This window comes from Mesoplodon mirus, assembly GCF_964341445.2.
Source record: "Mesoplodon mirus genome assembly, chromosome: X".
NCBI lineage: Eukaryota > Metazoa > Chordata > Mammalia > Artiodactyla > Ziphiidae > Mesoplodon > Mesoplodon mirus.
The window spans coordinates 137,802,097-137,817,760 of NC_138981.1; the positions used below are offsets into that span (position 1 = coordinate 137,802,097).

The 15,664-nt window shown below is 38.9% G+C and overlaps 1 protein-coding gene across 1 annotated transcript in view; it reads right to left on the reverse strand.

The window, feature by feature from the left end:
• Positions 1-15,664, reverse strand: part of GABRA3 (gamma-aminobutyric acid type A receptor subunit alpha3) — a gene marked incomplete at both ends in the record, with an annotated part of 137,598 nt that overhangs the window by 52,099 nt on the left and 69,835 nt on the right. Inside the window, one exon of the mRNA XM_082610645.1 lies at positions 2,314-2,396. Coding sequence (XP_082466771.1) covers positions 2,314-2,396 — 83 coding nt within the window. The remainder of the gene's footprint in view (positions 1-2,313; positions 2,397-15,664) is intronic.

Consider the following 15,664-nt stretch of genomic DNA (forward strand, 5'->3'; position numbering starts at 1 on the left):
CTGATATTCTCTTATATTTAGGACATAGCTTCTCCAGGGTTTTAAATGGATAGCCTAGCATGTCATCTTTTTTATAGCATTGGGAGACTGTAGGAAAGCCAGCTCTACTTTCCAAAGGTTTTCATATTAGTTATTATACTTTGTGCAAATTCAAAATTCAGCAATTGTATTGAGAGGGGTATCAGTCAAGAGGCTGAGATCTCTTAGATCTCTACTTTTATCACTTTAGTGTTGTGTGACCATCAGAATTATTACTTTAAAAAAAATATCATCCAGCAGCAGCCCTATGCCCAAGGCCAAACTTGAATTCCAAGTTGCAATCCATGGCCAGAAATGGCAAGTACCACCAAGAATGAAGAAGTTACAGGTCACAGATTCATCTGTGAGAGGTTCTACCCTTTCTCCAGAATTTTAGTCTCTTCAATCCTTATTGCTCAACAGTTCTGGGTCTCCTAATTGTTCATGAGGGGAGCATTGTTTATCCACAAACAACTCTATCCTACCCAGAATGGAAGTAATACTCATCTAATTTGATAGTAAATCCATTAGGACAGAAATCTACAAGTCACCCTTGAGTTCTCTCTTTTTCTAATATTCCACAACTAATTCGTTGGAGGATCCTCTGGGATTGTCCTTCACAATATATCCAGAATCAAATTACTTCTTACCACTTATGCCACTATCACTCTTAGCTGAGCCATTATCATCTCTAATCTGAAATACTGCAATAACCTCTTAATTGGACTCCCTGCTTCTATCTTTCTCATACTTATATTTTTAACAGAGTATCCATAATGATTCTTTAAAAACCATAAATCAGATAACATAATTATTTTCTTCAAAATATTCCAATCACTCCCCATTTTCCCTCAGAATAAAATTCAAAGCCTTTTAGTGTTCTTCAATACTTAGATGACATGATCCCCTCTTTGATCTCGTATCTGATATACTTTTCTGACTCCCTGGCTGTTCCCTCTAACTAGAGTATTATTTCCTCAAATATCTGCCTTGTTAAACCTTTTACCTCCTCAAAATTTCTGCCCAAATATCACTTTTTCAAAGAGGCCTATGCTGATTACTCTATTTTAAATTTCAATGGCAATGCTCATCTTCCACCTAGATATGACTGACCCCACCTTATTCTGTAGTACTTTTTTTTTTTTTTTTTTTTTTTGCTGTACGCGGGCCTCTCACTGCTGTGGCCTCTCCCGTTGCGGAGCACAGGCTCCGGACACACAGGCTCCGCGGCCATGGCTCGCGGGCCCAGCCGCTCCGCGGCATGTGGGATCTTCCGGGATCGGGGCACGAACCCGTGTCCCCTGCATCGGCAGGCGGACTCTCAACCACTGCGCCACCAGGGAAGCCCTGTAGTACTTTTATGTCTTCTCATGGTGCTTCTCATTTTACAACATACTTTATACTTTACTTTTTCATCTAGTGTTTGTTTTCTCTTTTGCCATCACTCTGTCCTCTACAGTGTAAGCTCCATACGGGCAGGTCTTTGTTTTATTCATGGATACATTCCAAGCTCCTAGAATAGAGCCTGGCCCATGGGAGACAATCTGTAAATATTTGACAATGATTGAAAAAGTATGTCACACACAATTATTTGGGTCTTTTCAAACGCACTTTCTACTTCAAAATACAGAGATAAATCTAATTTAGAGATGATCAACACAGACCTTGATATATTGCTCTGATGACTCCCAAATGAAACTCACTCTGAAATTCTTAGTCAGAAACTCACTCTAAGTCTATTCAATTTTGATTTTTCTAATTCATTTGAAAATAGGCTATGTATCTATTCATTTCTCTGCCAGATTTACAGCTACTGGCAAAGGCAGTACTCTCTAAAAATGAGGAAATTTCTAGAATCTCTTCCCGTCTACCATTTACTGTAGGGAATTAGATAGAACTACAGTATATGAGGATGCAGGTAGACTAGGCATTTCAAAAATACAAACACATTCTGTTTGAGGGATCTTGCCTTTAGGAAGCTACTATTGTACTTTATATTAGTTCTATCTTGGTTTGTCTTCTGGATAATTTAGGAAACAGATGTTAATGTTTTAATATAATGAAAGACAAATTAGTCTAAAATGGTGAAATAAGGTTTCCTGTCTAGAAGGAAAACTGTTAAAGGTTAAATCTCCTCCTGATCAGTTAGTACTACTCCACCCCACTCCCCTTCCTCACTCACATACCAGCCTGAATTAAAGGTCTCAGCTTTTGAAACTACTAAGGGACAGAGTAGGAAATATTCTGTTTCTTTTGGAAAAAGATCAGGCAAACAGAAAGTGAGAAAATACATACAGCTGCCAAACTTCAGTGGGCAGGCATGCACATCCATAGGAAAATCTTCCAAATGCATGGGACACTCGGCATGAATGGTTAACCTAAAAGGAAGAACAGCAGAACATGACATCAAGCTAAAATGAATGGTATTAAACATGGAGCTGAGTTCTCGTTCACCAGCAATGGAGTGCTGCTAAGAATAATGGGATTTTATTTGTTTAGGTTCACTGTGATCCAAGACTTTATGAACACAAGGGATGGATTAAATGAACTAGATAGCATCTCAAAGTAGCATTCAATATTAGATTTTTAGATCACATATAAATCCCACCTTACCACCTTTAGGAAAACACATATCATTTGTGCACCCTAACTGAGCTCCCTTAGCTACTTCACCACCTGAGAAGTCTGGAAACACCAGGTACTGACTCATTCACTCCTGAGAGCAGTTTAATTATTTCTGAAATAATTCTCAGCAGGCTATCATGTGAGTTAAACAATTTAGAGACTGCACTGGAGAGGAGAAATGTATAGAAAGAATATCTTTCTTTTTATATTTATTTATTTGGTTGCACCGGATCTTAGTTGCAGTAGGCGGGCTCCTTAGTTTCAGTTCGTGGGCTCCTTACTTGTGGCATGTGAACTCTTAGTTGCAGTATGCATGTGGGATCTAGTTCCCTGACCAGGGATCGAACCCGGGCCCCCTGCATTGGGAGCGTGGAGTCTTAACCACTGCACCACCAGAGAAGTCCCTAGAAAGAATATCTTTAACCTGATAATAAACAAGCATAAAAGATGGCTCTGCTGCTTACAGCAACTGCTATAGCTTTGTTTAAGAAGATGGTTCTTCAAGAATACATACACACACTTGTACATGTACACACACACACACAGTAGCTGGCCAGAAAAAAATTACAAAGTTTATGGAGGGCATCAAAAACCTCAGAGGTCAAGTCTGAAGAGCTCATGTTCTCTTAATAGGGACAACATGTTGGAGAGACTGTTCATGGATCCCTCAGTGGAAATCTGGATAGGGTACGACTTGCCATGCCCACATACTCATTCTTCTGCATCAGTCTGTCTAAATAATCTATTCCAAAGTTTCCCCTCTGTTTTCCTGCAGATATTTTTGAGCCTCAACTTTCTTTGGCCTAGAAAGTAGCCTGCTATGTGTAAATGGGACTCACACAGCAAAAATTCTGAATTATTTGACACTTAACTCTGATGAGCTATTTCTAGCTAACCTGTATACCTCCTGGTTATATTGGATTCAATCTCTGCTATCCTCTTGGAGCTTTAGGTGGCCAACTGGCAAGAATCTCCAATCCTGGCTAATTCTTAAACATGATAAATGTGTGACACCTCATAAATGATCAGAGTAGCAGTAGTAGATATTGCTCAAGGCAGGCTGACTAAAGCAAACATGCTCAGGTGTTTATTAGCAAGAACCCTAGGCTGGAAGGCAGAAACCAAGTGTGTGCCCTTCAGCAAATATTTACCCATATCTTATTTTCCATTTCCTTATCTAAATAGTAACAGGTGAGAAGTAGATGGCAAGTGTCTTTGCAGCTCTAACTAATCCCTTGGATATTTATAAAAATTCCCCTGTGTCTTGGACAAAAGCTCCATTCCCAAGTCACCTGCAATACCCTACCAATCTACCCTTTATTCTTAAGGCATAAATAGGGGGTTTCATGACTCAAAGAATCTGATATAAGAGAAATGTCTTTCACTGAGAAGTTTGCTCCTGTTGGATAATTAAAAGATTTCATGAGGGTTTAATAAAGAAAATTGTGTTCCTTCTCTCCACTTATATTAGTATTTCCAAGATACTGCGTCTTATGAGTAATGCCAAGGGGAAATTACTTTATGTCTACCCAGCTGTCCTAGGGACATGGCAAATAAAACCATAACAAATAGATAATCAAAGCAAGGTGCAAAAGGTATTGATTTCTGCTTAGGAGCAGAACTGATTTATAATAACTTTCCTATCTTCCTTCCCATCCTCTTCTTGCCCATCCCACCTAAGCATACAGCAGCGATGAGAAAGCAGATGTTGGTTGGGGTGGGGTACTTCACAAGCCAAATTATGCTATGCTCTTTTCCTTGGTTCTTAAATGCATCCTAATGCTCTCTGAACAACTGCATCATACGGTCTTCTCTTCTTGCCTTCCCTCTTCCTTGTTACAACTTTCAAGACCCTTCAAGCTTTTTCTGCAGCAGAAAGCATCCTGACTACACTCAGGCTAATAGACTCATCACCACAATCTATGCCATAAACAGATCCATCCCCTTCAAAACTTTCCTTCCACCCTCTTTTATTTTATTGTTATTAAATTATTATGATTTTTGTGACAAAAACACTTAACATAAAATCTGCCCACTTAGTAAGTTTTAAGTATTCAACACAGTATTTTTAATTAGCTGGAATGGACATTACTCCAAAGAAGACATACAAGTGGCCACAGGTATGAAAAGGTGCTCAACATCACTACTCATCAGGGAAATGCAGATCAAAACCATAATGAGGTATCACCTCACATCTGTTAGAATGGCTATTATCAAAAAAGATAAGAGATAACAAGTGTTGGCGAGGATATGGAGAAAAGGGAACCCTAGTGCACTCTTGGTGAGAATATAAATTGGTGCAGCTCCTATGGAAAATAGCATGGAGGCTCCTAAAAATTAAAAATAGAACTACCATAGGATCCAGCAATCCTACTTCTGGGTATATATATCCAAAGAAATTGAAATCAGGATCTCAAAGAGATGTCTGCACTCCCATGTTTATTGCAAAATTATTCACAATAGCAAAGACATGTAAGCAAACTAGGTGTCCATCAACTGATGAATGGATAAGAACATGTATATACATACAATGTAATATTATCCAGCCTTAAAAAAGAAGGAAATCCTACCATTTGCAACAACATTGATTAACTTGGAGGACATTATGCTAAGTGAAATAAGCCAGACAAAGTCAAATACTGTAGGATTTCACTTATATGTGGAACCTAAAATAGTCAAACTTATAAAGCAGAGAATAGAATGGTGGTTGCCAGGAACTGGAGTGAAAGTGGAGGTATTAGTGAAAGGGTAATACGTTTCACTTATACAAGATGAAGGAGTCTTAGAGATCTACTGTACAGTAAGTAGTCTTCAGTTAGCTTTTCAAAGAAGGTCCAAGACCCCTCAAAATGTGATAATCAGATCATAGGACCTCAGTCCCAGCCAGGTTTTAACCTGTTTTGATTCCTATGCAAAGACCAGAAGTAAAAGGCAATATAGGAAATCCCCTTCTTTGGGGATGAAAGACACAAATGGGAAGGAGGTACATTTTAGCCCTTCATGCATGCACACACATACCCACACCCTCCTCAGGTATTGCCCTCATTTCACTGTTCACTATGTTTTGAAGCACCCTGGCTCCCTTGTCACCCCACCCTTTGCTTCTCAACAGCTGGTTTTTATTCCACCACAGTAATAAGTTAAAGTTTTATTACTTCCATAGCACCCTAACTTGTATCTCTACTTTTATCCTTTCTCCTTATAGTATTGGGTTGGCCAAAAAGTTCGTTCGTGTTTTTCCATAACATCTTACAAAAAACCTGAACAAACTTTTTGGCCAACCCAATATATTCTCTACACAATAGCCGTCTAGTATTTCCTCATCTTATACAGAGTAAAAGCCAAAGTCCTTGCTATGGCTTACAGGGTCTTACATGATCTTATCTTCTATTCCTCTCTGGCTTATCTTCTACTATGCCCTCCCTTGCTCACTCTGTTCCAGCCACTCTGGCTTCCTTGCTGCTCTTTCAACATGCCAGTCTCTCTTACATCATAACCTTTGCACTTGGTATGCTTTCCTACCTCTTTCAAGTCTTTGCTTAACTATCTTGTTTTTTTTCTTATTATCTTGTAAATGAGGTCTACCCCGACCTCCATTCAGTTTACTATCAATACTGTGGTTAGTAAACTTTACCATGCTCTTTCTTTTCCCATAGTACCTAACTTATAATATGCCGTGTAATTAATTTTTTCTATTTATCATCATTTTTTTCTCCTTACTGTAAAGCTATGGATTTTTTTAAATTGGATTTTTGTCTTTGATGTGTGCCAGGAGCATAGCACAGTACCTAGCACACTGTAGGTGTTCAATACATATCTACTGAATCAATTAACTAACGAATGATTTTTCTTTCCTAAAAGCATGTATTTCTGTGGGGACCTTGCAGAGGCGAGGTATAAATCGGGCAAATAGGGTTCAGGTATTCCGAGGGTTCCAGGCAAATAGCATCTTTCTTTCTTTTTTTTTTTTTTGATTTTTTAAAATAGAACTTTATTGGAGTATAATTGCTTCACAATACCATGTTAGTTTCTGTTGCACAATAAAGTGATCAGCCATATGCATACACGTGTCCCCATATCCCCTCCCTCTTGAGCCTCCCTCCCATCCTCCCTATCCCACTCCTCTAGGTCATCACAAAGCACCAACAGGCAAATAGCATCTTAATATGATTCCTTAATAGCACAATATCTCAACCTATACTTAGTGGTCATCTAGCCTCTTTCCTAGAATTTCAGAACTGAAAGACCCTTATAGAAAGCATCCAGTTTTATCCCATCATATATTTGACAAATGATAAAGCAGAAGGGAAGAACATTTCTCAAATAACCCAACAAGTCTGGGATAGAGCTGACTAAAAGTTTTCTAATTGTTTCACTCAACAATTTTTGTGTGTGTGTGTGGTATGTGGGCCTCTCACTGTTGTGGCCTCTCCCATTGCAGAGCACAGGCTCCGGATGCGCAGGCTCAGCAGCCATGGCTCACAGGCCTAGCCGCTCCATGGCATGTGGGATCTTCCCGGACTGGGGCACGAACCCATGTCCCCTGCATCGGCAGGTGGACTCTCAACCACTGCACCACCAGGGAAGCCCAACAAATATAATTTTTGATCAGGTACTATATGCCAGGTATTATTCTAAGCAATATAAGTACATCAGCAAACATACCAAGGTTGTTACCATCTTGAAGCTTACGTTTGAGTTGAGGGAAGACAACAAAGAAACAAGTAAAATAAGTAAACTATATAATGTGTTAAAAGGCAATATGTCTCAGGAAAAAAAATAAGATGTGACTAAAAACTATTGACGAGGCATTGCAATTTTCAATAGCGTGTTCAGGGAATACCTCACAGAGTAGGTGACATTTAAGCAATGAACCTGAAGGTAATGAGAGTGAGCCTTATGGACACCTGGAGAAAGAACATTCAAAGTAGAGGGAGCAGAAAATGCAAAGGTCCTGAGGTAGAAATGTGACCAATGTGTTCCAAAAATAGCAACTATGCCACTGTGGCTGTAGTGGAGAGACCAAGGGGGAAGATTAATAGAAGATGAGTTCGAAGAGGAAACTAGTGGTTACCAGTGTGGAGAGAGAAGGGAAAGGGGAAGGGAAAAGATAGGGGTTGCAGATTAAGAGGTACAATGCACTATGTTAAAATAAATAAGCTACAAGAATATATTGTAGAACACAGGGAATATAACCAATATTTTATAATAACTATAAGTGGAGTATAACCTTTAAAAATTGTGAATCACTTGTACACCTGAAACCTATATAATATTGTACATCAATTATACCTCAATTAAAAAAAACACTCTTCAGGAGTGGTTGAGGTGTCAGGCAGGCTATTTCTATTATCATGGAGTAAAGGGCAGGATCTGACATTAATGCTGAAATAGAAAAGATAGTAAAATCATTAATAGCCATTATTAGTAGAGGATGAGTCACTTGAAATATATCACCACTAAACACCCAAACCAAGCAGTATAGTAGTCATAAGAATCCCAGTTTTCTGCAAATGGCATTACTTTGTTCTTTTTTATGGCTGAGTATTCCATTGTATATATGTACCACATCTTCTTTTTATTAATTTGTATTGGGGTATAGTTGCTTTACTATGTTGTGTTAGTTTCTGCTGTACAGCAAAGTGAATCCACTATACGTATACGTATATCCACTTTTCTTTTGGATTTCCTTCCCATTTAGGTCACCACAGAGTATTGAGTAGAGTTTCCTGTGCTACACATTAGTTATCTATTTTACACATGGTAGTGTATATACGTCAATCCCAATCTCCCAATTCATCCCACCCCACCTCCCCACTGTGGTGTCCATACGTTTATTCTCTACGTCTGTGTCTCTATTTCTGCTTTGCTAATAAGTTCATCTGCGTGATTTTTCTAGATTCCATATATAGTGATATTATACAATATTTGTTTTTCTCTTTCTGACTTACTTCACTCTGTACAACAGTCTCTAGGTCCATCCACGTCTCTGCTAATGGCACAACTTCGTTCCTTTGTATGGCTGAGTAATATTCCATTGTATATATGTACCACATTTTCTTTATCCATTCATCTGTTGATGGACATTTAGGTTACTTCCATGTCCTAGCTATTGTAAATAGTGCTGCAATGAACATTGGGGTGCATGTGTCTTTTTGAATTATGGTTTCTTCTGGGTATATGCCCAGGGGTGGGATTGCTGAGTCATATGATAGTTCTATTTTTAGTTTTTTAAGGAACCTCCAGACTGTTCTCCACAGTGGCTGCCCCAATTTACATTCCCACCAACAGTGTAGGACGGTCCCCTTCACAGCAACATGGATGGACCTAGAGATTGTCATACTGAGTGAAGTCATAATGAGAGAGACAAATATCATATATGTGGAATCTAAAAAAAAAAAGGGTACAAATGAACTTATTTACAAAACAGAAGTAGAATCACAAATGTAGAAAACAAACTTATGGTCACCAAGGGATAAGGCAGGGGGATAAATGGGGAGATTGGGATTGACATATACACACTACTATATATAAAATAGATAACTACTAAGAACCTGCTGTATAGCTCAGGGAACTCTACTCAGTACTCTGTAATGGACTATATGGGAAAAGAATCATAAAAAAAAAGAGTGGATATATGTATATGTATAACTGATTCACTTCGCTGTATACCTGAAACTAACAAAACATTGTAAATCAAGTATACTCCAATAAAACCTAAAAAAAAAAGAATCCCAGTTTTCTGCAAGTTTCCCATTAAATGCTCAAGCTATAGGCAAAAGGCTTCAGTACACTGGAAGCCCTTGGGCTTCCTAATTGGAATACCAGAGCTTCACTACTGCATTTAGCCCTTATATGGAGCACATATAGGTTTTTTTTTTTTTTTTTTTACTTGTTGACAGTTTGCTTTATTTATTTATTTATTTTATTTATGGCTGTGTTGGGTCTTCGTTTCTGTGCGCGGGCTTTCTCTAGTTGTGTCAAGCGGGGGCCACTCTTCATCGCGGTGCGCGGGCCTCTCACTATCGTGGCCTCTCTCGTTGCGGAGCACAGGCTCCAGACGCGCAGGCTCAGTAATTGTGGCTCACGGGCCTAGTTGCTCCGCGGCATGTGGGATCTTCCCAGACCAGGGCTCGAACCCGTGTCCCCTGCATTGGCAGGCAGACTCTCAACCACTGCGCCACCAGGGAAGCCCCACATATAGGTTTTAACAATTACCTCAGATGTGTTGCTCCATCCTCATTTTCTGATATTCACACTTCTCCCCCACTCTCCAGCCATCTGTCAATACTTGTGATTTTGCCAAACAAAGCTCTCATGCTTTTGTGCCTTTCTACGAATTGCTGGGTTCTTTTTTGTCCTGCCAGGAATGCCCTTTCCTCTTTATATGTGGAACAAATTCCATTCAAGTCCGTGCTCAAATATTACCTCTTTTGTGATAACTTTGTATGTGCCCTACAGGCATAGTGAGTTCTCCAGCTCACAGAAATCCCAGAGCACTTTGTACAAGTAGCTTAGTGCTTAACACTCTTGAAATAACTTTCTAGGCTCAAGATGGAGCCACTCCTGCCTGGGGTGCCACATCAAAAAACAAAAAGTTAGATGACTTTCATGTCCCTGTAAATGCTCTACTTGACGGAAACACAGTATATCCAATCTGTTTATGTGTCTGTCTTCTGCACATAAGTGTGAGAAACTTGAGAGAAGGGTCTCTACATATTATTCTAATCTGATGCATAGTATGGTGATTGGCACATAGCATATAGTCAGTAAATGCTTCTTGATTTAATAAATATTTCTGCAAGATAGGCAGAGCAGGTAGTTTCAGCCCCATTTCCCAGAAGAAGAAACTGAGGTGCAGAAAACAGAAATGCCTTGTCTATGGTTACACTGCTGATCTGGGCCAGAGTTAGGACTCACACTTAGAGCTCCTAATTCCTAAAGTTCATTTCACTGTAACATACATACTCTGTCTAGGGGTAGTGAAACTGAGCAGGACCCTGTGGGGCCCTCCCAGGTACAAATCCCCTGTTTCTCCATTGGGGAATTTGGGTTTTTTGAGCATGATCTACCTCTTCTCCTTGCATGGCCCTGCAATAAAGCTTTCTCTGCTCCAAACCCCAATGTTTCCATTTGTTTGGCCTCACTGGGCATTGGAAACACTAACTTGCATTCGAAAACAGTAGCATCTAAAATAGTTAGGTTCTTTGGAACCAGAGGGACCCTTCTGATGATCTGTAAATCCCCCTTGTGTTAGAATGATCTTTTTAACAGACTCAATCTGCCTGAGGTTCAGCTTCTTGCCTTTGAGAATAAAGGCAATTCTTGTTATTTTAAGGCCCTGATTTCCTCTTGCAGTTGGCAAAAATGAAACAAATGTGAGAAGACCTCTTGGGAATACATTTTTCCTTCCCTCCCTTAAATGCTAGTTCCCATGTGATGCTTTCCCACATCTGGGCCCATGTCTCCAAGCTGTAATGAAACCTACACTTTTTAGCTTATAGCACCTCATTGTTGGCTTTTTGTGAAACTTCCATTATGCCTTATAGTACAGTAAATTATGTGTCCTATCTTTCCTGCTAAGATGTGAATTCTTGGAGGGTAGGGGTTGATATCACCACACAGAGTCCACAGCATAATTTGTGATTAACTGAGACTTGTAATATTACTTGCTTCTCACCTCATTGTAAGCTTTCTCAGAGTCCAAAGTGAGCCACTCTATCTCTTCTATGCTCTTCTGTTCATCAGGGTGAAACACACTAAGTGTGGTTCTGTAAGTCAGTTGCCAGCTTAATGAATAAGGAACTACATGTGGAATCCCCTAGAGCAAAAGCCATTACAAAAAAGGACTGTGTGAAACAAAGCTATCAATGCTTGATTGATTTGATTACATTAAGTCCTATACAACTAACAATGTGACCCAAATGCCTTCCCTGGTTCCTGTCCATTTCAGAGGCAGTTTCTGTAATGAAGACTCAAATGCAAGCTATTTGCATCTAAAGCAAGAGGAGAGGAGTTTTATTATTAACATTTCCACGTGTGTTGGTGGGGCAAGTTCAGGTATCATGCACAATTTATCTTTCAAATAATTTGTCTTTGGAACATCCCAAGTACATGAGCAAAACTGACCCAATCAGACAAAGGATAAAGGAAGGCATGCAGGTCTGAATATGACAATAAGTCTCTCTTAATTGGTCAAAAAATACCACTTTCTTCTTCATGATGCAAACATGGAGAAATGAGTGCTTACTTTGTTTAATTTTTACCTAAACATAGGACACTATTAGTGTGTGGCCTAATATATAGAGGACACTTTGTGCAATGTATTTAATTTTATAAAATCCCACTGTGTCAAAGTTCTAGGTGACAGACCTGCATTTCCAGCTGCAGCTTGTCATGTCCACCTCAAACTCATTAGGCTTAAAACTGGTATCCCCTACATTCCCTTCTTAGAGGAAGTAGTGGGATGTAGTAGGGAAAAACAGTTTGCTTTAACATAAGAGTGACTTGAGATTCTGTACCAGCTCTGCCAGTTATTAATGGTGTGACTGTTGTTCTATTGAAACTTCAGTTTAGTAATTATAAAAATGGGGATATTAACACAAAAACCTCCACAGAGTGGACATGTGGCAGGACATATGTCAAGCAATTCACATGGCTTATCACATTTACTCCAAGTGTGGACAAAGAATGTTGCCTGTCATTCCAATAAATAAGGAATGTTGCCAGACACCAAGCCATCAGCCACTGCAGCCACCCCCTGTCGGTGGGTCCTGAGGGGAATTCAGGATGGAGAAAAACAGGATACTGGCCCTAGATGCATATCAAAGGAATAATTTCAATAAGCCCAGTCTCTTGCACCTTCTCATATACAGAAAAGCACTAAAATCATTAACTTGAGATGTCTGGTTTTTGTGATTAGCAGTAATCTTTTTGATGTTCAACTGCATGATTTTTTGAAAGCAAAAACTGCTATATATCCTGGCTCCTCACTTACCTCTTTGGAATAGTTCCTCAGAACAATCTGAGAGGTTATTTTCAGGCTATAGTCCTCAGTGATGTCTTCAAATAAAACATAACTCACAACTTTTCGGTCATGCGTTTTTCAGTCAACATTATGAGGCAGGTAGTGTTATGATTCACCCCATTTTACAGAGGAAGGACCAGGAGTAGTCCTACTGCAGAATCTACCTTCTTAATCTGTCATGTTTGAACTATCATACATTTTTGGGTTCAGCAACTTGTGTTAACACAAATGATCTGATCATGTTGCTCACTTTTTAAAAAAATCAATAATGCTTCCCTGTAACTACTGGATAAATACATTCTGTATCACTTCCAGACTATTATCATTCATCGGTCACACAGAAATTTTTCCACTACCCCTCTTTCTTTATCACTGCCATTTTCCAAATGCTTACTTACTCCTTTACATTCAATGGGGATGTTAACATTTAGATTATCATTTTTCCCAACCCTTAGTACTTCCATTACCCCAGGGGACTTCTTTATTTACAGGAAGTACTCATACAATCCCCCACCAATCATCATCCTTACTCCCACCAATTTCCAATCAGGCACAAAATACCATCAATGCTACCTTTTGAAAATATAGTATAACCATATACTTAAAAACCTTATTTAGTGGAAAAAGGAGTAGCTTGAACTCAGACAGATCTGCATTTGCTTAATAACTGTCATCTTGGGCAAATCATTTTTAGTTTTTAAGCTTTACTTTCTGGATCAGCTAAATAGGGATAATAATACCTATATTAAATAGTTTTGTTAAGATTAGAGATGTTTTACATAAAGTATCTGTCACATGGTAGGTGTTCAATACATAGTAGTTGTTATTAATATTATTATTAGAATTTATAGCTCATGTAACTGGGCACCTTACCTTCATCTTGTCTTCCTCCAATCTACCTTCCATACTGTTCCCAGAGTGATCTATCTAAAATGCAAAACTGTTTGTACCATTCTTTTGGAAGAAACTCTTCAATGGATCCCTATCATTTTTATGCCAGCATAGCTCATAAGCACCCTTCTTTACCCCAGGCCACTTACCTGCACTTTACTTTGTGGTCCTGAAACCAAGCAGGACCCTGTGGGATCCTCCTGGGTACAAAAGCCCCTCCCTGTCCCTTGTTTCTTGTTTGTAGGAAAAAGGCTTCAGCCTCCCAGACCTTCCCTGATTTCCAAAGGGCAGATTCAAACATTTTCTATTTAGGAAAGTAAGGGAATGCAAAAACAAAGGATGAGCAGTCAAAAAACAATAGTGCAGCCATGGGGCAGGGTCCTGGTTCCTCCTCAAGGCATATACATAACAGCACCTTTGAGTTCTGCAGGAACTAAGGCCCCCACCCAGGTAGAGGATGTCAACTTCAGGCTAAGCACAAGATTCTTAGAGCACTGCCCTGTTACCTTACCACCAACTAATTAGAAAAAAGTCACACATCCCACAACTATCACCCCAAATTTTGCCTATAAAAACTTCTCCTCCAAAACCAACGGAATGGGGAGACTTGGGTTTTTTGAGCATGAGTCACCCATTCTTCTTGCTTGGTCCTGCAGTAAACCTTTATCTGCACAAAATTCCAATGGTTTGGTTTGTTTGGCCTCACTGTGTGTTGGGCACACAAAATTGCATTAGGTGACAGTTCAGTCACAATGAACTTTTTTTTAAGTTTCTTTATTGTAACATCACTACCTCCCCTGCTCATTCTTCTGGCCTTCGTATCTGCTGTACTCTCTCTCTCTCTGGAACATTTCTTCCCTATCTTTTATTATAATTTACTTCTACACATCTTTTAAGTTGCAGTTTAAAAGTTATTTCCTCTGGAATTCATTGTAGATATTCCCCATAGACTCACTTCATTGTCCCTGCTAGATGCTCATATAGCATATGCTCATAAAGCATATTTCACTCTGTGCTTCCCTGATCATAGCACATATTCTACATTTTCATCATGGTTTAACTGTTTTCCCCAATAGAATGTAGTTATATGAGAGCAGAAACCACATCTACTTTTGCCTACCACTTTATCCCTAGTGCCCAGAATACTCTTTGGGTCTGATTAAGCCCTCAAGAACTATTTTTGGAAGAATTAACAAATAAAAGTTCTAACAAGAGACATGAATTTTCTGATGCATGTTGTCAATTCATAAATACCTGCATTTGTGTGTGCTATTTTCCCTGCCTGGAATACCCTCCTATACCTCACCCTGTCCCTCACCTGTTTAATAGTTACCTATATTTCCTTTAAAATTCAAGATACAGGATAAGTATTATCTCCTTTTCACAACTTTCCTTGGTGTCTCCGCATGATTTTAGATGCTTTTTACCCTGTAATTCCATCACATTTTGTACCTGCCTCTATTTAAGGACTTTTATATTATTGTGCAGCTATCTGTGCATATGTTTTCTTTAACTACTAGACAGTAAAGTCACTAAGAGCATGAGCTGTGTCTTATTTATCTCTGTAGTTCAGCATATATCCCAAAGCCTTAAACATAATAGCACTCATAAGTATGTTGAATGAATGATTCAAGTGAATGAGTTAAAATCTAGCTAAATTCAATAAGTACTTTTCCCTCCTATTCAAATAATCACTGGAACTTTTTAAAATTGTATTATATATTATGCAACATCTATATATAATAATTATAAAGAACACAACAATGAACGTATTTCCCCATATATTCATTAATAAATAAGATGTCATTAATAGAAATAAAGTTCCCTATATCCATGTCTGAAAAAATGGAAAATACCTCATAAATGTGTATATCATCTTGACCTGGACTCTGTTCATCTTTTCTGTATTGTTTCAATTTTACTATGTGTGCTGCTGAAGCAAACAGCAGGTAATGAGCTTTGGCCTGCATTTTTATGGTTGTCTTGAGGTCGCAAGATGAAGCAAGGGAAGGCTTGATTCTAAAGTGTCCTAGTTATGTAGCCATGCAATGCTTGGTTAGATTTTTCTAAAAAGTTGTCCTTCTTTAATTTTCCTATGGACTC